The 23,607-nt window shown below is 37.9% G+C and overlaps 1 protein-coding gene across 7 annotated transcripts in view; it reads left to right on the top strand.

Moving 5' to 3' along the window:
* Robo1 (roundabout guidance receptor 1) overlaps positions 1-21,593 on the top strand; it is a 1,243,546-nt gene extending 1,221,953 nt beyond the window's left edge. For all 7 annotated transcript variants that reach the window (XM_045148277.1, XM_045148273.1, XM_045148276.1 and 4 more), the window contains 4 exons: positions 1,618-1,770; positions 12,357-12,665; positions 18,526-18,722; positions 19,942-21,593. In XM_045148277.1, coding sequence (XP_045004212.1) covers positions 1,618-1,770; positions 12,357-12,665; positions 18,526-18,722; positions 19,942-19,956 — 674 coding nt within the window. In that variant the 3' untranslated portion in view covers positions 19,957-21,593. The remainder of the gene's footprint in view (positions 1-1,617; positions 1,771-12,356; positions 12,666-18,525; positions 18,723-19,941) is intronic.
* The last annotated feature ends 2,014 nt before the right edge of the window (positions 21,594-23,607 follow it).

Below are 23,607 nucleotides of genomic sequence, written 5' to 3'. Positions count from 1 at the left end.
CTGATATTCCACAACTTCTTATCATAGTTACGTGATGAATTTCAGCCAAATATCCTTTTCTCCTATTAACTGCTGAATATAGTAAAATATGCAAATGTAATTATCTTTATTATAAGTAACATCTAACTTTATGTATAGTTTTTCTTTCCCTTAGCTTTTAATTTTCTGTAAAAAAAAAAAAAAGTACACTGAATTAAGCATCTCAAACCACTCTTTTCAGATCACGTTAATGGTATGTTTCAGCTCATTAAACCAACAAAACTTAGAAATACCATTGAAAATTCATCTGTAAACGACCTTCCGCCTCAGGGTCTGCGAGCAGTAGACGGCCTTACACAATGGAATGAATAATGGGTTCCATCTCAGCCCTAATTCTCTGTTTTCATGGATATGTAACTTTAATTGTAATAGTCTCCATCATAGATAGCTAAAGAGAGTTGGGCGAAATATTTTATTGTATTGTAATTTAGTGGCTCTTCTGGTTTGCATTTGGCTCATAATTGTAATGAACTAAGCATGTATTGGCCTTTGCCTATTAAAGAATTGTTTTTCGGAAATGGTGGTGCTTATCATGTGACTTCAAATTAATATGACTGAATAATCCAATCACATCACTTCTCACTTCAGTGCATTAATGTTTGTTACTTAAGATGCTTCCATTAGCAATTTAAAATGTGTTGATTTTACTATATGTGGCTTCTTTTTATAGTCAAGAGACATGTTGTCTAAGGCCCAAGTCTTGTGGAAGGTTCTTGTATAGGAGATAGTCGTGGGTTTGTGACAGGAATTTCTAGAAACCAAAACTGAAGATCAGCATAATACCAATAGCATTCCTTTGCCATTTTAGATATAATATAATTTTTCCATTGTAGTATTTCATCTTCATAAGAGCCAGAGAACTGGAGAATACTGAAAAAGCACTATGTCTGGTTAGCAAATTGAGTTCCCACTGCCACTTGGCAATATTGTCTTCTCCAAAATTAAACAATTGAAAACTGTGTCCACCAAAATATAGAGTTCTTGCTATGGAGAGAGTTTCTCTTTGTCTCCAGGATGAGCAAATACCCTGAGACAGAAAAGAGACAAAAGTAAATTTGGGTAGAATTAATATGCAAGCTAGAGCATATCCAGGCCACTTTAGAAGAAAATACCAGAAAAATACTGTTATGAGGATTCTCCCTTTAGAAAATACTGTGCACATACTTAACAGGAATGTCACTAGTAGTGTGCATTGTTAGAACATGAGTTTATCAAGGACTCTGATTCCTATTGAGAAAGCAGCAAGTATTTGAGAATAAATTAACATTTTTATTTTAAGAGTAGTATTTACTGATGCTAGTTGCAAAAAAAAAAAAAAGGAATGTTTTCTTTGTGTAAATAGGATCATGAACTTAAGCATAGTAAAAGTAGTGTGGCTAAGAAAACAAAAAGACACAAAATGCTCTCAGGGCGTTTTCTCCACTTAGCATAAACAGAGTGAATGAAAAGTCTGTTGTTTGGTAGATTTTTAAGTAATTTTTCAGAATGAGGACCGTTTCCAGCTTTAGCGTTTTGCTTTTGTTGTTCCTGTGCTAAGTAAAACACGCAGCAGATTCCGACTCTGGCTTTCGTCCTCAGGCCGCCGGCATTTCCACGGGGCTCAGTGCCCCCGTCCCACGAGTCCTGTGTCCACTGACAGCAACATGAGCGCCGCCGTCATGCAGAAAGCGCGGCCAGCCAAGAAGCAGAAGCACCAGCCGGGACACCTGCGCAGAGAACCCTACGCAGATGGTAAGTCCGCTGAAACGGGTGAACACGTGTGTGACGCTGGCCGCCTACCCTGCCTCTCTGGGTCTAGTCACTGCTCTCACTGACCTTAGGAATGACCAGAAAAATTCGCTATTACTCGCAGGAGTGAAATCCTTGCATGGTTTGTCAAGAATCTTGAGCCCCTTCAGTTACCTTGTGAGCTGGTTATTTAAGAAATAAAATGGCATTCTCTCTCTCTCCCTCTGTCTTTCTCTCTGTGCCTGTCGCTCTCAAATAAATAAATAAATAAACAAAATAAAAAAATAAAAATTAAAAAAAATAAATAAAGGGGGCACACGCGTCTGGAGTTCGTTTGCAGAGGCTGGAAGCCCTGGCGTGCCCATTCTCTCTCTCTCCCTCTGTCTTTCTCTCTGTGTCTGTCGCTCTCAAATAAATAAACAAATAAACAAAATAAAAAATAAAAATTAAAGAAATAAAATGGATGGGCATTTTACATATTTATTAGTTTATTTTCTAGTTTCAAACACTTGGATAGGACTAAAGTGAATGTCAGGGTCTAAGATCTTTGTCCGGATCACTGGAGTGTGTTTCTATTTCTTTTATTCTCTATTTTTTTAGTTTATAACTTTGCATTGAAGCAGACAGCAGTCAACTTTTGGGATATTAGCTCCAACCACAGAGATAGGACAGGTGCTGGTGCACTGAAAGGCACATCCCCGCCCTTACCTCATGCCTTCACGTGCACCATGGACTCGGGCTGAAAAGGGAAGGCTTGTATTCTGGGGGAGGCAGGAAGGGATAATATAAACATTGTGATGTTGTCTAGAGAAAACCTTTAATGAAAGTGCCTCAGGTGGCCCAACATTTATTAAACTGCCACCTTCTCATTTTATAAAACCACCCCACAGGCTTTGTTGGAAATTCATGTTAGATAAATTCTCTAGGACTCACCCATCTTGTCAAGTTCTCTAAATTTGCTGAAGGGGTGGGGGAAGAAGGGTGTCACAGGCACCATTTCCCACCTCCTGGCTCTCTGCAACCACAATCTGATTAGGACTTTCATTACCAGTCAGCAATTTTTCAAAAAGGGCATCATTTGCCATTATCATATGAAAGCCTAATATTATAGATCCTTATCCAAGGTTATAGGGAGGGTTTTTTGAGGTACTTCTCCCTGTGAGTCCTGCCACTTGACAGAAAAATTTAATACAAAGCTCACAGCATGGAGAGCACAAGTAATTTCACAATGAGTGGTTGTCCGTGCTATTATCTGTACTTTATTCTGAGAATTTTCCCTCACCAGCATCTATCTGATATTAGACTACATTAAACACTGGCATGACACAGCACACCTGGGCCTCCTGGACTCTGCCCAGCATTCTTTTGTCAGTGAAACTGAGCTGTCAGAATATTATCTGATTTTGTAGGGTTATTACAGTGGTTTTGTGCATGTTTGCCTCTGCGAAGGGACAGACATTGGGTATAAATCCCCAAACTCTACAGGCAATCTTACACTGATGGAACCTCTGTAATGGCATTTTACAAGTTTTATTGCTATTTTTTTTTTAATCGATGTTTGCTATCTAGAAGAGAGTGCTCCTAACTGGAAAACTGGCCAAACCTCAAGCCTGGATGTAAACACATCTAAATTGAATACATATGGGAAGATCTGGCCTAAAGCTTTGTGTAGACATTTCCATTTCTTATTTACACGTGTGTGGAGGGGTATCTGGCATTGAGGGATGCCTGCTGAAAGTGCTTAAATAATGAAAACATGCCAAGTTACAGAATGTGGCATCACAGATATAAATTACATCTTGCTTGGAAATTGTTATATATATTTATAGCTCTGCTTTTTGCAGTACTTATTTCAGTATTTTTAATAATTAAACATAAATTGTAACTAATATCAGAATGAGAATTATTAAATTGAACGATGAAGCACCTACATTATTTAATTTTAAGAATATGAAATAGCCTTATTGGAAAATGTATAAAGCAAAAAAGTTAATCTGAAGTATTACTTGCATTTCTAATTGCTCAATGCACACAGTGATTATGCAAAATTAGTATTGCATGCTGCAACATAGGAGGTAATAATTTTCTGTAAGTCGCAAAAATAGATAAAACGGAGAAATTATTAAAGCAATTTTTAAATTATAGTCTTCACTTCCTTTCAATATTTTGGTAACCACTTATCTTTGTTATGTTTTGATGATGCTGTTTCTTAAGTATAATCTCAGTTACTGTTGCTTTATTTTTAAAAAAAGTACTTCTGTTATTTTGTAGAGATATTTGTATGTATACCAACTATTTGAAAATCACAAAAGTACACGTACTTTTTAATGTGCCAGATTAAAAACAGTCACTCTAGAGCCAGGCGTGGTAGCACATGCCTTTAATCTCAGCACTCAGGAGGCAGAGGTTGGAGGATTGCCATGAGTTCAAGGCCACCTTGAGAACCCATAGTGAATTCCAGGTCAGCCTGGGCCAGAGTGAGACCCTACCTCAAAAAAACAAAAAGAAACAAAAAAATTTACTCTGTATGTGTGTGCACATATGCGCACGTGTGTGTGTGTGTGTGTGTGTGTGTGTGTGTGTGTGTGTGTGTGCTGGAGGTTAAACTCTTGGCCTTTTGCTCACCCTATCACTGAGTATGCCCCAGCCCAAAATATACATGGGCTTGGTAGTAATTGTTATTTTCCCAGAACTTATTTTAAGCAGTTTATCACCATTTCAGGAAAGAAGCTCAATGGCAGATAGTGTGTAGTGTGTACTCAATAAAAAAGGGGATAATGAATTTAAAAGAGATACTTGTTAGAAACTTTTTTTTATTAAGTTGAAACTTTGCATGGATACATCAAGTGTTGATATCATCATTCCCCTCCTCCCTGCCCCCACTCCACTGAGGACCTTCCCTAGGGATTGCAGGTATTCGCCATGGAGTTGTGAGAGCAGCAGTCAGTCCTTGGAGGGGGTGGGGTGAGTGAGGCAGTGGCTCTGGCTATTCCCTCCTGTCCTGTGGCTTTACATTCTTTCAGCTCCCCTCTTCAGCAAAACTCCCTGAACCTTGGGGCGTGTGCTTTAAATCTACTGTAGTCTTGAGCTCTCAGCAGCTTCTGGATTTCTGCTTTGGTGCATTGTGAGTATCCTCAGTGTCTGCCTCCATCAGCCTGGCTCAAGTTTTCAGGTTGGCCATGGAAGCAGCATTCCTGCTCAGCTTGCCAATTCCTGCATTTTTTCACATGGGCCCTCACTGCTGTGCTAGGGGTCATCCAGCTGCTGACATGGGGTCAGCTGTCCCTGTCCTGTTAATAGATTTTGGTTGTCCTCAGTTATTGCTGCTTTCTGGGGGGGAAAAAAAAAAAAACAGAAACACAAATTCTCCAGCAGAGAGTGCGAACAGTATACAGTATAGGTTAAGGGTATAATCATTGTTAATTTAGAGAGATTTTGATGGCTGTAGCCTCACTTTTGACCAAATACTATTGGAACCTTCTTGTTGGAGTCTATAATCTTGGTCTCCATAGGGGAAATTTCTTTATGTTTTTCTGTTTTAGATATGTATATATATACATACACATAAAATATGGTTGTACACATTCATTCCCTTCCCCATCCTCCTTTTTCTTTTCCCTGCACACCTGTTAATCTCCTTTGTTTTCTTAGACAATTTCACTTCTATTTTCATAATATAGATATGTGCTTTTATGTAACTATAAAACATCTAGGAGAGAAAATACATATTTGTCTTTCTTAGCCTATGTTAACTCATGTGACATGATTGCCTCCATCCTGAAAACAATATAACTTCATTCTTCCTTTGTGTGTGTGTGGTGTTTGTATGAGCACTTACATGTGTTGGGCCACACAGATGCCTGCAGGCGCACATGCACGTGTGTACGGGAGTGGAGGCCAGGGGCTGACATTAGGTGACTTTGCTCACTCTCCACTCTTCACCGAGACAGAGGCTCTTACTTGAATCCTGCGCTTGCCAGTTCAGCCAGTCTACCTAGCCATCAACTCTTGTTTCTGCTTCCCAAGCACTAGGAGTAGAGGCAAGCAACCATGTTCATCCAGCATTGATGAGAGTGTTGGGCACCCGACCTCAGGTCTGCACTCTTGCACAGGAGGCACTTTTCTGGCTGAGCCATCATCCCAGCCTCAACATCACTCTTCCTTGTGGCCGAAAAAGATTCCATTGTTTATGTATATCACATTTTCCTTACCTGTTCCTCTGTTGTTGGACACCTAGATTGGTTCAATAATTTAACTACTGAGGTGCAAAAATTAATTAATTAATCAATTAATTAAAACATTGTTATGCAAGTATTTCTGTGATATGTTGACTTGGAGTCCTTTGGGTAAATACTCAGCAATGGCACAGAGGTATCATATGGTAGGTCTAGTTCTAATTTTTTGAGAACCCTTCATCATTATTTCCATAGAGGTTGAATAAATTTATATTTCCACCAGCAGTGTATAAGGATATCTTTGTGTCCACATCAATTCAAGAATGTGCTTGTTTTCTTAATGACTGGCATTCTCACTGGAGTAAGGTGGAATCGCAATATAGTTTGGATTTAAATTTCTCTGAAGTTGAAATTTTATTCATACGTTTACTGGCTATTTGCATTTCGGCCTTTGTGAACTCTGTTATCAGCCCATTTCTTGATAATGCTGTTTCTTCCCTTGATGCTCGGTGTTTTAAATTCTTTGTGTATGCTGGAAGTAATCTTCTATCAGATGTAGAGCTGGCAGAATGGGCTGTCACTTCACTCAGTCTTTTCCTCAGGTGCACAGAAGCTTTTTAATTTCCAGCATTGTTGGCATTATTTCCTGGTTAACTGGGATCCTATTCAGAAAGTCCTTTCTTACACCTGTGTCTTGAAGTGTTTACTTCTTCCACTAAAAGTTTCAGGTCATACGTTAAGATCTTTGGAACATTTTAGAGACAAGGATCTGGTTTGACTCTTCCTCAGTGGAAAACCAATTTTCTTGCTAAAATGTAAATTAAGCATATAAGTAAGGGACCCAAGGGCTTGCAGGATTTTGCTTAATATGGTATTGACTATGATGGGTAGATTTTGTTATTATCTATGATACTATGAAATCTCTGTCCAGAATATAGAACAATTTTTGAGTGTATAGCATGTTTGCTTTATACATTTCATTCATATTTCTAGTTCCTTGATAGATTTTTAAAAACTATTTAGAAAGAGGAAACAGTAACATGTCTGAACGGATAGTGATTTGTAGAATTCTTGTCCATTAGCCTCTATATTTTTTTTAATTTTTTTTTTTTTATTTGAGAGCGACAGACACAGAGAGAAAGACAAAGGGAGAAAGAGAGAATGGGCGCGCCAGGGCTTCCAGCCTCTGCAAACGAACTCCAGACGTGTGCGCCCCCTTGTGCATCTGGCTAACGTGGGACCTGGGGAACCGAGCCTCGAACCGGGGTCCTTAGGCTTCACAGGCAAGCGCTTAACTGCTAAGCCATCTCTCCAGCCCCATTAGCCTCTATATTAAATGCTAGAACTGTCATTGTAAAGTAATACATGTCAGGTGGAACATTTGTGTCCTCACAGCTCTTGAGGAGGGTAGAAGTCCTAACAAGGTATGAATTGTTTGGATTCCTCTCAGACCTTTCTCTTTGGCTTGCAAGGGGCTGTTTCCTCCTGGGTCTTCTTATGGTCATTTCTGAATCTATATTTGTGGCTTCACCTCCTTTCTTTAAATATTTTATTTTTATTTGTTTATTTGACAGAGAGAGAGAAAGTGGGAGAGGGAGAGAGAGAATGGGTGTGCCAGGCTTCCAGCCACTGCAAACGAACTCTAGATGCATGAACTACCTTGTGCATCTGGCTAACATGGGTCCTGGGGAATTGAACCTGGGTCTTTTGGCTTTTCAGGCAAGCACCTTAACTGCTATGCCATCCCTTCAGCCCTCACCTCCTTTTTTAAAGCAAGGTTACTATTTATATTGGATTAGAGCCCAACCTGTAACTGCATTTAAATGCTCCAAATGCTTTTACATTCTGAAGTTGTGGGGTTTATGAAGCTGAATGTAATGATTGGGCAGAAAGGAAATAATTTTCCCATATGACCCACCAGGCCCTTGCTAGTAGATGGCATTGTGTTCATGTCTTGCTCTCTTAGGTTACATAAGGCTCCTTAAATACTTGGTTTATTCTTGGTACAGTGGAGAGTGCTGTGTACTACACTAATACTGACAGGCAAGATCTAATTATTAATTTATTTATTTCATGTTTACCACTTTCAAGTTTAACCCAGATGAAGGATAGGATTCAAATATATGAATATTTATCAGTTGATGCCTTATGGCATCAAACCTGAATACAAGTGCCTTTCTAGGGCCTTCTAATAGATTCTGCCTCCTCCCACTTTTCAGCCTTTCCAGTACATTTACATACTTGATTTAAAAGCCAAATCTAGGTTATTTCTCCAGCCCTACTCTTCATAAATTATAAATTCGCCATCGTCTTTGGAATGATGTTATTTTGACTTGATTTATCATTAATTACAAGGTCTTGGGACTTGAAGCAGTTACATAAATAGATTGCTGGATCACTGTAGTAAGTAACTGCAGTGCTGTCTAAACTACCTGCACACACATGTTCTTGTATATTCCTTTACTGGGAAAATTATTTGTGGTTTAGATACTCCTGAATAAGGAGACAATGTTAATATGATTATAGAAAGAATATCTATACACTGAATATTAAAAACCTCTATGTTGTTCCATTTGTTTTATTCTGTGTGAACTACTTATGCTACAACTTTTACCCTGTGAAAGAAAATTATTTATGACCTAAGTTTGGCTTCATAGTCATATTACAATAACTATAAAATGCATTTATTTAACAATCTATTTATTTGACATATCAAATTTGAGGGCATTTCTGTGATTGTTAGTTAGAAACAATAAGTTATTACTTTTGAAACTGTCATTTTCTCTTCTCTTTTTGACCTGAGTGCAGCACCTATAGAAAAGATCTGGTAGAAGACATTCCCAGGACTTTGAGCTTATGATAATAGAAATCATTAGCCTTAATAAGCACAGATTTTGTTTGTTTGTTTTTTGTTTTGTGTGCTAAGGTGTCAGTCTAGCTCAGGCTGAGCTGGAATTCACTATGTAGTTTCAGGGTGGCCTTGAAATGTCAGCGATCCTCCTACCTCTGCCTCTGAAGTGTTGGGATTAAAGGCATGTGCCACCATGGGAAACCCAGATATTTTGAGTTGATGGAAAGGACAGTTATCATCTTCCTGATATGTGTGTGTGAAGTGTCTACACTCTGGTTTATGTTTATATTGGGCAGACAATGCATACATAAGTACAGTCTAGTCTGTCCACTGCCAGACTAGGCTGTTCTCTTATTGCCAGCCTTGTCTTCAATATGAGCTTCTGTCACTTGTTAAGGTTATTTTCTAACTCTTTCTGGTCAACTTGAATTTTACTTATTTTGTGTGAAGTTAGGTATTGAACCCAGATCCATATGACATTCTAGGCAGGTGTTCTACCACAAAGATAGATAGATAGATAGATAGATAGATAGATAGATAGATAGATAGATAGATAGATCCCATTTGTTTTCCGATCAATTTCTCTTAAAAAGTATCAGATGGAGGAGGACTTCCATCATAAGTACTTACTTTCACAAGACAAGCACTTTAACCAACTCAGCCATGTGGCCAGATACTTACTTTTAAATATTGTTTTTCAAACACCTCACTGAGGAAATAGTGAACAGAAGGGGAAATGCAAGTACTAGCAACAGTGGTAATCTGTGTTGCAGGACTAGATTCTTAGAACTTTGGAGATAGAGGGAATAGCACCCTTGCCTGTGCATTGGCCACTATATAGCTGACGTGTTGAGGCTGTTTGTAAGATATTAAAATATAGTTCACAGACTCCACGAAATCTACAAAAGTGCAAATAAAACTTTTGTCCCTTTTCAGAATGGATTTCTATTGGGCAAAAGTGAGTAGTAAGTTCATAGGTCAAGTGTGCTTCTTTCAAACACCAATATAATGCATTCTAATGTTTAAGCTTTTGCATACAATGTCAAAAGAAAATTATTTTTTCAAAAAACCTACTTCCTTTATGAGAAAAATTATTTGTTTATTTTTCTAAAAGAAAAAATACAAATGAAAAATCACAGATGAAAACTTCATTTGATATATAGTAAGACTCCTTAGGGTACAGTTTTAATGTTCAAAAGTTTCTCATGTTAGTTCATAAAATTAATAGTCAACAGACCATTGCCAGTAATGGGAAACTACCTGAAACAACCTACATATTCCTGTGTAGGGATTGGCTAATAATATATTTATAGAACAAAACATTCAAAAAAAACTTTAAAAACAAAAATCCAAATGTAGAGGTTTATATGGAAATGTACATGAACACTTGACTATGGGAAAGAATGCTGCCCATTTGATTAACAAAGAAGGAGTGTTTATTTGTGTATGCTGCTGCTTAAAAAGCAGGTAAGCATATTTTCTAAAGTGACTGTTTTATATAGTCCCTGACCATAAATGGTGTTTCCTTGAGTTGTATGACTTATCATTCCTGCTGATGTACATAAATTATGTGGGGAGCAATCTAAAGGAAATTATTCACACTGATTTCTCTTCATAATCAGAACTGGGGATCTGAATAGGCAATGAAGAGATATGTAATGTTGTATTTTGGTGTTTAACTTCTACATGCTTTTGATTTTTTTAAGTATATAAATTTTTACCATGAATATTTTACTGAACTCTGAAGGCTAATCTTATACTAAGTATTTAAATGTGTCTTGTGTAGACATTACCGTAAAAGTGATTTGGGGGGATGGAGAGATGGCTTAGCTGTTAAGGCACTTGCCTACAAAGCCAAAGGACCCAGGTTTGATTCCCCAGGACCCAAATAAACCAGATGCAAAAGGTGGTGCATGCATATTGAGTTCATTTGCAGTGGTTGGAAGCCCTGGCATGCCCATTCTCTCCCTCTCCCTCTCTCTCTCTCTCTCTCTCTCTCTCTCTCTCTCTCTCTCTCTCTCTCTCTCTCTCTCCCCACACACACCCTTTCACTCTGCCTCTTTCCCTATCTCAAACAAATAAATAAAAATAAAATATTTAGCCAGTACTCGGGAGGTAGAGATAGGAGGATTGCCATGAGTTCAAGGCCACCCTAAGATGACAGAGTTAATTCCAGGTCAGCCTGGACCAGAGTGAGAACCTACCTCAAAAAAACAAAAAACCTACCTCGAACCCCCCCCCAAAATAAATAAATAAATATTTAGAATTAAAAAAAAATAGTGTAGTGAAAACCTTCTGCTAAAAATGTGAAAATGTCCAAAGACATGATTGTTGTTACCCCTGATTTTCTCTTTCTCTCATTTTGACTACTATTGAAATTTGGGCTTCATATGTATTTCACTGTGTTATATCTCTATATAGATGTTCCAAAAGTCCCTTTGGTTCATTCCTGCTTTTGTACCTTCATAGATGTTTTCTTATTTAACTAATCACCTGTGGCCAAAGACAAAGTTATATGGGATCACCCTCCATTATGTATTCCATTGATTATCAAATAATGCTTTTTTCTTCCATAATATCTCAAATTCATCTTCCACTATCATTTAAACATCCACATGTACTGTTACGTCACCTACCATTACTTATGGAAGATACCATAACAACTTCATTGCCTTCTAAATCCTCAGGGTTTTTTTTTTTTTTTCAGTGCAACTTCCACACTACAAGCAAAACAATCTAACCCTGGAAACCAGCTTATTTCTGCTAATATATCAAATATTATGCTAGTGCTACTTAAGAAGGGCAAACTTTCTATGTATCAAATGTTCTGTCTACTTCCATTCTGTAGTATTTCATTCAACACTATGTCTATGATGATTGATATGTTATACTATAATAAAATATGGGTTATATAGGTGTTTATCTTTAATATACTGCTTAAAATGTAGGTAAATATAGCTTATGTATAAAACAAGAAATTAACCTATATGTCTAGCAGTGATTGATTTGAAAGTTTAAATGAATGGTAGAATATAATTTACTGAATGAAGTTGAATAAAGAATAATAAAACCATAAATTAAGAAACTTAAGGGCATTAATCTTTACTTTGATAATCTGTAGCATTGGTATCAGAAAATAGCTTAAAATCTATGCAGGGCTTCTTGCATACAAAAATAAAAGGGAATGTAGGTAGAGTAGTAATGGAAAATATGTTTTAAGTGCCAGCCTCAATCAATGTGAAGTGGTTGCCTGATGACATACATGCATTTAGGACTGACAGAAGTGTACTGAAATAAGCGACAAAACTGTGCCAGGGTTGGTGTGGGGCAGCTGCAGAACCTATGCCCAGAGCTAGCCTACAGTAGAGAGTCTCTGAGTCTCAGGCTGTATTCAGCGGTCCCATGCTAGATGGGACTATTAAAGCTGTTGGTCTTTTTATATTGAAGTAAACTCTGGATGTTCTATTTCTTGTAAGGTTCACTATCTCACAGCTGAATATGATAACCCTAATTGTGATGACTTCTCAGTGGAGGACTCACCAGATTTTAAAAATTCTTTTTAGATCTTCCACCTCCTCCAGTGCCACCACCTGCTATAAAATCACCCACTGTCCAGTCCAAGGCACAGCTGGAGGTACGACCCATAATGGTGCCGAAACTGGCTTCTGTAGAAACAAGAACAGACAGATCATCGGATAGGAAGGGTGGCAGTTACAAGGGGAGAGAACCATTGGATGGAAGACAAGTTGCTGAGCTGCGAACAAATCCAGTTGATCCCAGAGACGTGCAGGAGCAGCAAGTTGATGGAAAAGGACGAGGGACCAAGGCAGCCAAACGGGACCTTCCCCCGGCCAAGACTCACCTCATGCAAGGTACAGATTTCCAAACAGCAAATAACCACAGCTGAACATACATTGGCAAGACAGTCCGCTAGGCTTTCTGTGACCATGAGAAAAGTTGTATAACTAGAAAAGTTTGGTGTCAAGTTATGGAGACAGGCATGTACCCAAGTCATTTTTAAAATTATTTTTAAAATATTTAATTTTTACTTATTTATTTGTTTGAGAGAAAGAGAGTGGGCATCCCATGGCCTCTGGCCACTGCAAACAAATTCCAGATGCATGGGCCACCGTGTGCATCTGGCTTATGTGGATACTAAGGAACTGAACATCAGTCCTTACACTTCACAGGCAAGTGCCTTAACCACTAAGCCATCTCTCCAGCCCCAGCCAAATACTTTAATACAGAACATTTTAATGCATGACATTGCACGGGCTTGTCTGGAGAAGTACCACTGAAGCTGGATGTTAGCAGGGGCCATGATTTCAACATGTAGACAAGAAGGAGGCCACTGGTAAAGGAGGCAAGTTGAGAAAAGAACGTGAAAGCTTGGACATTAACATCCAGTAAACAATGACTTCCATCTTGCCAAATGAATGGCTACTTGGGATCAGGAATAAATGGTTAAAGACATAGTTAGAAAGACCCATGGACAGTATTGTAAAGAGTTTTGGGGTTCATGGTGTAGGCAGCAGTGAGCCAGTCTTAAAGGAGAAGATGGGGAAAAGAGGCTAATGGAATTCGTGTGACATGAAAGCAGAAGCCCATGGTTGTGGGGGAGCTACTTAGAATGAGGAAGAGAAATAGCTAGATAACTGGGAGGAGCAGGATAAAAGGCGTGAAGTAAAGTAGAATGATATATATAGAGAGCTGTATCTATATATATATATATCATTATATACATATAATATTATATATATATAAACATGCCATAATAAACCTGACAGATTTTAGGGAAGAGAGCCTGGCCCAAAAGGGGCACTGAGACTAAGTACCCTTCTAGAATTTGAGCTTTATTAGGACACTTACTAGCAGCAAACCACAGGCAGGATGATGTGGTCCTGGAGCCATAGCTTCAGTTCCAAGAATACTGGGAAGTTTTCTTTTTCATGGAGACTAGAGAAAGGGGCGTGTGTCTGGACACAGACTGAGAGCAGTCACAGAGGCGAGAGAGCAGACAGCGGGAGATAGAGTGCTGCTGGCCCTTCAAGGTCTATGGAAGGGATAAGCGGCTCAGGGGAGGCAAAAAGGCATGAGATAAAAGATAAAAGAATAAAGTTAGAATTCAAATTGGCTTCAGCCCAGACAGCAGGGGATTTGGCTTGCCTACCTGATCTTGGTTCTGAATAGCCAGCAGAGCCTATTAAAGTGACCATATCTGTATTTTAACAGAAAACCATGACTTTGTATTCTAACTTAAAAATTAATAATAAAAAGAGAATCTTTAAGTGAGAATATAATATGATGTGTGGTTTAGAAAACTACTTACCACCACAGGGTAATGAAGGAAGAAGTTATCTAGATATAAAATATGAAGGCTATTGGTTAAGTGAGGGGTGGAGGGATTGAATAGTGGTTAAGGTGCTTGCATGCAAAGCCTAAGAACCCAGGTTTGAGTTTCCAGTACCTAAGTAAAGCCAGATGCACAATGTGGCACATGCATCTGGAATGGGTTTGCAGTGGCTAGAGGCCCTGGTATGCCATGCCCATTCTCATCCTCCCTCCTCCTTTCCTCCTTCCTTTCCTCCCTCTCTCCTTCTCTTTCCTTGCAAATAAATAAAAATAAACTATCAATGAGAGGAGATCTCCTACACAGGCAGGCCAGAGACAGACCCAGTAGTCCTTGAAGGCAAAATATAAATTGAAATAATAGAGCAAAATAAGTTCTTCCAGTGTAGATCAGGTGGCCCTGTGATGATGAAAGGGTTTTATTAAAGCACAGAAAAACAACAGAGAAGTTGATAACTTTCATGGGGAAAATAATTTCAGTTTTGTATCAACCCAATTATAAATAAAAAATCAATAAGATTTGAGGGAACTGGACTTAAAGACAGGGAGAAAGGCTGTGAGTTAACAGCACATTTTAGAACCCACAGTGCTGGGTGATGTTTGTGTGGATTATAGAGATTAAATATCAGCAGGGATGTGTGGTCAGTGTTAAGCAATCTGTTCTTTGAGAGGACATCCAACACAGAAGCCTAATGTGTGGCCACTTGCTCACTCCTGCTGTGTCGACACTCCCCAGAGGCTACGCCCAAGCTGTTCCCGGGAAGAAAGTGCATGTGAATGTAACAAGAGTCACCCAGTGAGATCCAGTGAGGAGTCCCCAGATGGCACTACTACTCAGGGGTGACAACTCCCACATAGGAAGAGACACACATTCTTAAAAGCAAACTGAAGTTGTTCATCTTATAAATATAATAATCAAGATATCTAAGCTGTGAAAAATGATACTATAGCTCAATGCAAGAGAGCCTTCCTGGAGAGGCTTTGAGTTCTATCCTAACATCTAACACATACATCCCTACAAAGAGTAGAGGAGGGATTTGTAAGATGAGAAATATGGCACCAAGTCAAAAGTTGCACCTATGTGCACACTATAGGGATTGGAATGTGTCACCTGTGGTCAGTATTAAAAAGAGTAGGCTTTACTATGGAAGTCAGACTAGAAGCCAGAGTGTAGAGGACTGAAGGGTGGACATTTTGAAAGGGACATGTGTTTAGTCATTTTCATGTAGCTGTGACCACAATACCCAAAAGAAACAACTTAAGAGAGGAAAGATTGGTTTTGTTTCATAGTTTCAGAGAATTTTAGCCCATAATAGCAGGGAAAGTTCAGGGTGGGAACATGTGGTGGACCAGGAAACAGAAAGCAATACGGGCCTAACATTTAAAGACACCTGCCCCCCAATACCACTGACCTAAATCCATCAACTATTTCTCACTTGCTATAGGTTTCATAGACTCTCAAAATAGTACCACTAGTTGGAGAGTAATCATTTAAGACATGCCCCTGTAGTAACATTTCAGATTCAAACCAGAACAAGAGATGAGCTGCAAGCGTTCTTTTCAGAAGACTGACATTAAAAGGAAGGGCTGAGCTAGGATTTGACTAGACCCAAATGGTTAAAATATTTTAGAATGGGATTTGATATTCTTTTCTAAAAAATGTATTTTCTTACAATTAAAAACATACTTTGTATGGGTATATCATGTGTTGGTGCCCTTTTTCCCTCCTCCCTGCCCCCTTTTCACAGGGGGACCTCCTCAGTGGAGTTGGTGGCATTCCCCATGGGGTTGTGGGCTATGCATTGTGGGAACAGAAGTCAGTTATTGGAGGGAGGCAGTATAGAATATAGTGAGGAAGCTATTTAAGAAGAAGAGATATAAAGGAAGAAAGAAGAATTGTGGCAAGAGTCAGGTAAGAGTGAGGGGGAATGAATCTGAAAAGCTGTAGGAAATTTCATTGTATTTTCAGTAGATCCTAGTTTGGTAAGACTTGCCATTCATCTAGTGTGATGTTTACTGTGGTTGGTCCATAGTTGGTTTACTTCCTTTCAACATAGGGGGTGGTTCTGCTTCATTTTTGGTTCAAAATCAAATTCCTACTTCAACCATATCCTCAGCAGTCCAGTGAACTGCAGATCTGTGCATTTCACACAGGTGTCTCCACTGTGTGACCACAAAGTCCTTGGTGATGTCACTGCAGTCCAAAGTTTAAAACACTGGTTAGCTTAATTCTGTATATTACATCAAAGTTGATCTAACAGTGAACTTTTGACTCCTGGTGACCTTTTCCCCAAGTAATGTTTCATACGTAGGATATCATGATGTAAGTTGTAGGTTTTATATCTGGCCAGAAATATGACCAATTTTCTCATCAAAAGTAAGGTCTTCCAAAAGGTGTGATTCTTCAAGACACAAACACAGTGTTAGAGAGATGTTGAGGTTGTAGAATCTGAACAGAGGGATATAACAAATTTTAATCTGCCTTCATTAATTTAAGAAATTATTATTGTAATTATGAAATTATCTATAATGAGAAAATTAGTCTGGAAACCATTAATCTAATAATAAGGAACTCTATTCCATGGAAGCATTTAGGAGATAAGTTTGTTGGTTACTATTAACATACCTTGCTTTTCCAGATTTTTATTTGAACCATAACCCTGTGTTCTATATGTCATTAAATTGTCATTGCTATACATTGCTGTAATTTTCACCTTCATGATTTAATTTCCATTATTTATTTAATGAAAGCAGGACCCTGATTTACATGTGTAATGAATGGATATTTTTAATTAAGGAAAGTGGTTTTCTAGACTTCAGTGTCTGATCTTTTTGTTGACATTTACCTCAGTTCAATTTATTTCTACATGTACCAGACACCAATTGTGTTATTAAGTATTATACTAAGTCCTAAGATTTGTATTAGTGTGAACTTTGACTTCAAGAAGATGGGAGCAAGGAGAAGAGAGGGAGGGAGAGAATATGAATAAACTCAAGGATTGTGGGTCATTTTAGGTCTCTGTGGTCTCCCTAAGACCGCTAGGTCCTGTCCACAGCCTAGCATAACTTCTGGGCTTTGCCCCTTGAGAGCTCAGGATGGTGGCACTTAGCCCTTTCTTGTGAGAGATACAGTCGTAGGAAAGGAAGATTGGAGGCTTTTTTCTGATAGAAATGATACATAAACTGAGTGAGACTGGTAGAATTTAGCTTAGGGGGGAAAAGTAGACTGCTGAGGTAGAAAAGTGAACATGAAAAGTCTCCATGTCCACTGAAGAGAATGTAAGAAATTGGGTGTCACAAGAGCAGGAGAACACGAAGGTGAAGCTCTGTGGTAAGTGAGGGTTTGAGTCATGCTGTAGAATAGGAGAAGCAGACTCTGAGGTGGAGTCGGTCCCGGGGGAGAGACGGTGCACTCAGTGTTAACACACTGAGTGGGATGAGGTGCTTAGTTTAGCTGTGGACAGGAGCCAGATTCAGGATGTACTTCATGAGCTGAAAATATAGATGAATGTTTCATCATGATGAAGATAACAGCCAAAGCGTTTGCTTCATTCAGAGGTATTGATGACTGGCATGTGGGAGTATGACACCTATAGTAGATATAAACACCAGTCCATGCGACAGTGATGTTCTAGAGCAGGTTGCAGTCCATGAGAATGAATGAAACCACCCTAGATGAGTTAGAGAAAAACCTGAGTGTGCATGTGCACATCAAATAAGGAGTTTCTTCAAGTATACATTCCCGGATTCAGTTGTGCTCCTTATTTTAGAAAGTGCTTCACATATCCTTGGCTGGCCTCTACCTCACTATATGCGAGTGGATGACCTGAGTGTCTATTCTCCTCCATTCACCTCCCAAGTGCTGGAATACACTTGTGCACCATCACACTCAGCTTGTGCAGCAGGGGGTTCTGAACCCAGGACTTTGAGCACACTTTGGCAGGCAGGCACTCTACCAACTTGGCCACATCCCCACCCCCTTTTGTATAATTCCATTGCCAGTTGTGTTTTTTTTTTTTTTTTAACAAAAGCCTAAAATCACCTAGTGATTATATGGTGTAAAACAAAATTGAAAACTAAATCTGATCCCACATCTGCTTTGTCTCCTTTAGTGACCTTGGTCCCAATGAGTCTGAGATGGACAGGAGTGTATGAGTAGAATCAATCCAAATATCCCCAGCCACTGTAAGGAGAATGACAGCCTGTTATTTTGGGTTTTAAAAGACAGCACTGCATTATTCATTATGTTTATAAAGTGTCATTATTTATATCTCAGAATCACTGATGCTTCCCCATTCACAATTACAGGTAGACATGAGTGATGTGTTAGACTGTGACAGTGTGCATTGGGTTCACATGCACTCATCTTATTTCTTTACACAGAGGATATTCTACCTTACTGTAGACCTACTTTTCCAACATCAAATAACCCCAGAGATCCCAGTTCCTCAAGCTCAATGTCATCAAGAGGATCGGGAAGCAGACAGAGAGAACAAGCAAATGTAGGTCGAAGAAATATGGCAGAAATGCAAGTACTCGGAGGATATGAAAGAGGAGAAGATAATAATGAAGAATTAGAGGTATCTACATTTTTCCCAAATTTTCAAACATTAGGCACAGCTGTTTTATCATTTTCAAAGTTACTAACATATATCCACATGTAGGCCTATGAACTATTTAATCAAAATAGCTTTGCATCATATCAGTAAATATGAGACAATACTCCTATGATTTATTTTGTTACTCTAATGTCTATGATACCAGAATCTGAAGTTTTAAGAATTTAAGGATTTTCCTGAAGTGTATTTTAAAATTTTACCTGTTAACAGTGGTGTCTCTGCAGATTTAAGGATCATATTTCTTTGCATATTTTCAGATAAGCATACATATAAAGCATAAAATTATACATGAAAATATATACAAAAAGCATTAAAATATACATGATAAAGTTAGAAAATAAAGTTCCTCTGAATACGTTATCATTTGTGCTATTGTATAAAAATTCAGTGAGAGGATATAAGGGTATGATGTAAAGGTGGGCTTAGCCTGTTATCTGTCACTCTGATGATGACCAAGGCTAATTTGGCTGATTTGACCTGAATCTTACACCTTCCATCTTCTAAAAATGTAACTACATCTAATGATGATGACCTTCCCAGAAGGAGAACTCTAATTGAGTCAAATATTTTTCCTTTACTATAATCCATGAGTAATAATAATACAATGTAAAATTAAAAGTAATTTAAAAATTCCCCCTTTTTTAAATTGTTATATTTTCTCCATCTAATAAAAATAATTTTGGAACAAACTCTTCCTTTAGATGCTTGAAGGAGTTCCAAGCTATGAGTTCTAAGCTGTGAGTTCATAATGGAAGATAAAAATCCTAACAATTTTCATCTCCTTGGGTATTATTTATGTCTTCATATATTTTAATTTTGTGTCAGTGCTGTCAGAGAGGTTATTTATGAAGCTCATTTGGGGCTGAAACATCATTATAATTAATTCCAAAATTTCAAATCAGTAAAGGCAGAACTAAAATCGTGAGAAGTAAAAAAACCGAGAGCTTAGAGCATCCCTTCTCCTTACTCAGAGCCCTGTGTCCCTCTGTGTGGGAGCAGTGTGTCTTATTGGATGTGCTCTAAAGATCAACTTAAATTGACAAATGAGTTGTGATGAACACTCCAACACATGCTAGTAAATGAGTGAAGATAACGTCATAGGAGGATAAATGCATATTAAAAACTCTGAGACAATGCCTGTATGATTCCGCCTCAAGTGTAACCATAACTCCTCTTACAGGAAACTGAAAGCTGAAGACACCTGGGGAGGCTCATGAGCTCCATGTGAAAAGCATCCCTCCAGATGCCTCATGTCTGATGACACGTGACGCCAGATAAAATGTTCAGTGCAATCACAATGTTCAAATTGTCGTTTTTATTCCTCTTATTGGGAGACCATTTTTAAAAATTTTATTGGGTTTTTATTGTTGCTTTTTGATTCCCTAACCCTTGACCCACATCCCTCTCCCCCTCGCAGCTGCAGGCATACCATCTGACTGCTTGATTCAGTTGACAGCCAGCAAGAAAGAACAGAAAAGTGCTTTTGCATTTTGCCCCTGAGATATGGCATTGCACTGCTTATAGAGCGAGCTAATTTATTAAGCAAAATAGTGATCAAAGTGGATTGATCAACTTCACGCCAAGGGCTCTCAAAGTATATTCTTTCTATAACCAACAGCTAATGCAAATGAATGCATACTTCATTTTAACATGATTTTAAAATCAGTCCTTCATACCACCCTTTGCTGGGAGAGGATAAACCAACAGCAAAGGCAGAGTTACAGATCATTTGAATGGGTAGAACGTTGTAAATATATGCTCTTTGCAACTCCTGGTGGTACTTTATTTTGTCTTCATTTCAGTCATGGAAGTATATTCTTCTTGGACATGTACTTTTGGACAAGTAGGGCTAAGACAGTTGGACCTTTCGTTGTCTAGTCTGTTGTCAGAAGTAAGCCTATCAGAAACATTGTTCTATTTTTCAATCAGAAAAAAACTGCAAATGCATAGTACAAACAAGTGGATGGTTGTAATGACCACGTGAGCAAGGACATCCCTATCTTAACTGGCCTCAACGTCTTCTGGTGGTGTCAGTTCAACTTTCAGAAGTGCCACTTAAGGAAGTTTGTTTGATTTTTGTTTTTGTAATGCACTGTTTTTAATCTTTTTTTTTTTTTTTTGGTTTTAAAAGCACAATCACTAAACTTTATTTGTAAACCATTGTAACTATTAACCTTTTTTGTCTTACTGAAAGAAAAATGTTGAGAAGTGTTTTTAACCTGTTTTGTTAATGCTCTATGTTTGTATTTGGAATATTTGAATGACAGATGGTGAAGTAATGTGCAGACTTTATTGTGGGCTGTGAACCAAATGGTTCATACTTTTCCTGGAACTAAAGAAAAAAACAAATGGTTTAAATTTGTTGTGGCCAATGTCAAAACTTGCAAAAGTACCTTATAAGCTCAGATAGAGGCATTACTTGCTTGGAATTGCCAAATGATGCTCTCTGACTGTAGATTTGTAGATTTTTATGGTTTTTTGTCATTATAAAATTTTCATTCTCTTTATAATTGGTGCTATTTGAAAAAAAATAGAACATGTATTCATACACAGGTATCAGGCCTGATCCCACTGGAAAACAAAGCCAAACAAAACTGAGCCACAAAGAAAACGCTGGTGTTCACCAAAAATTAAATGTGTTCATTTAGATAATTTGAAAATGTCCCATAGAAAAGTGTGCAGTGCTAAGGGAACAATCCATGTGATTAATGTTTTCATTATGTTCATGTAAGAAGCCTCTTATTTTTAGCCATAATTTTGCATACTGAAAAAAATCCAATAATCAGAAAAGTAATTTTGTCACATTATTTATTAAAAATGTTCTCAAATACATCATTCTTTCTTGTGTTGATTTTTTTTCATTGTGTGCTGATCAGATTTATTCCATTTAATCACAAATCGTTTTGTCTTAACATTTCACCACCATATTTTCAAAGGAATTACTCAATTAGTGTTATGAACATCCAGATTTTACCTATAATGGAAAATTCTTATTGAATTCATCTGAAATTAAAGATGTAAAGTGAGTCAAAACTTGAAGTTGATTATTTGGCCAGTGTCTAACTTTTAAGGGTATGCTAATTTTTTTGTGTGTGTGTGCATCTGAATTTCGGTTAGCCTGTCTCTATAATAATCAGGACATGAGTAAGATAAATTTTATTTATAAAGTTTGAACCACCTATGTTCTGCTTATTAGTGAGTACATGCTTTCTAGTTTCAATTCCATATTAAATTTTAAGAATACAAGTCATATATCATGTTGGCCATTACTAAAGTCAAAATATTTTGACATTCAACTTGGATGGACAAGATGGGTAGCATGTCTTGGAAATGTTAAGAGCAACAGAATCTATTGGAGTTAGTTTTCCTATGATCTATTTTTCTTTTACCAAAGTTTTGAGTTCACCAGAATTTCAAAATCTGAGAGAAAACAAAACAGAACAATGTTGGATGTAATTTGAAATTTAGTTTTATGAAATCAAGTAATCACCAGCATCTACTAAATTAGGTACATCAACAAGGAGCAACTTTCCAAGCTGTTTCAAAGAAAAAAAAATAAATAAACAGATGGTCATGTGTTATGACCTAATTGTCCTCTTTTTCTTAGTGAGTTGGTTACAAATAAGTTTGTGTCTTTCTTTTTTATCGTATGCAATATGCATACAAATCATGGATGTCAGAGGACCTGGATCAAAGTCCCAGTTTTGTCATGGCTGTGTTTCCTTGGACACGTTACTTAACCTCTAAGTCCCAGGTACTTCACCTGTAAATTCAGTAATACCTACCTCATGGAGCTACTGTCATGACTAGTTTCACCTGTAAATTCAGTAATACAATACCTACCTCATGGAGCTACTGTCATGACTAGTGATTTAACCTCATGGAGCTACTGTCATGACTAGTGATTTAATATATGTGATATGGACTCTGTGAACTGCACAAACAATACAGGACATTGTTCCACTGGTGGACTGAAATTTATTACACATGCCATTCCACTTATCATACATATTGTGTTCCTAAAATTTTGCATGAAAGTAAAAGAATAAGTGTGGTATAAGAATGAGGGTGGTTCCATTTCTGGTAAGTAACATTCACTGTGAAATACCTAATTGTGGAATAAATGCTTGGTGTTATTGTTTGTTTCTTTGCTTTTGAATCCAAGGACCATAAGAGGGTTGTCGGTGGTGTGTTTCTCATATTTTTTTTTTTTTAACAGTTAAGTGATGCAAAAATGTCACTTGGTCCTCAATAAAATAATTTAGTGTCTATGTTGGGCTGATGTTCTGCATAGTAGTAGAAAATATAATCTGAGTCGTTTTTGTTTTACTTCCTTGTGGAGACATGTGAAAAATCTATTTACCACACAAAGGCACCACAACAGATAAAACAAACAATTCTACACAAATCCAGCTTCAAACCAACACACTCACCTTGCTTTGTCTCTCTTATTCAACCGGAGACCCCATCCCATGAAATGGTGCCACTCACAGTTAGGATGGGTCTTCCTAGATTCATTAAACTGATTTTCAAATTCCCTCACAGACATGCCCAGAAATTAATCTAGATAATTCTTGATCCATTCAAGTTGCCAATAGAGGTTCACCATCACAAGTCCATCCCTTGTCAACTGGACATCCAAACATATCATTTTAAAGCCATAATCCCCACCTTCTATGTTTGTAGATACATGACCATCTCATAAATAATAAAAAATAATTGCTTCAGCCAAACTTCAAAAGCCCTCATCATTTTTAACATCCCATCACTGTTCAAAAGTCAGTAGACTCCCATTCCAACAAGATGGAATGGGTGGGTAGCAAGGAAAGAATGGACCCAAGCATGG

This window comes from Jaculus jaculus, chromosome 4 (assembly GCF_020740685.1).
Source record: "Jaculus jaculus isolate mJacJac1 chromosome 4, mJacJac1.mat.Y.cur, whole genome shotgun sequence".
In the NCBI taxonomy this organism is placed as follows: Eukaryota; Metazoa; Chordata; class Mammalia; order Rodentia; family Dipodidae; genus Jaculus; species Jaculus jaculus.
Note: the sequence above shows the minus strand (reverse complement) of the source record. Positions and strands in the feature narration are given on the sequence as shown.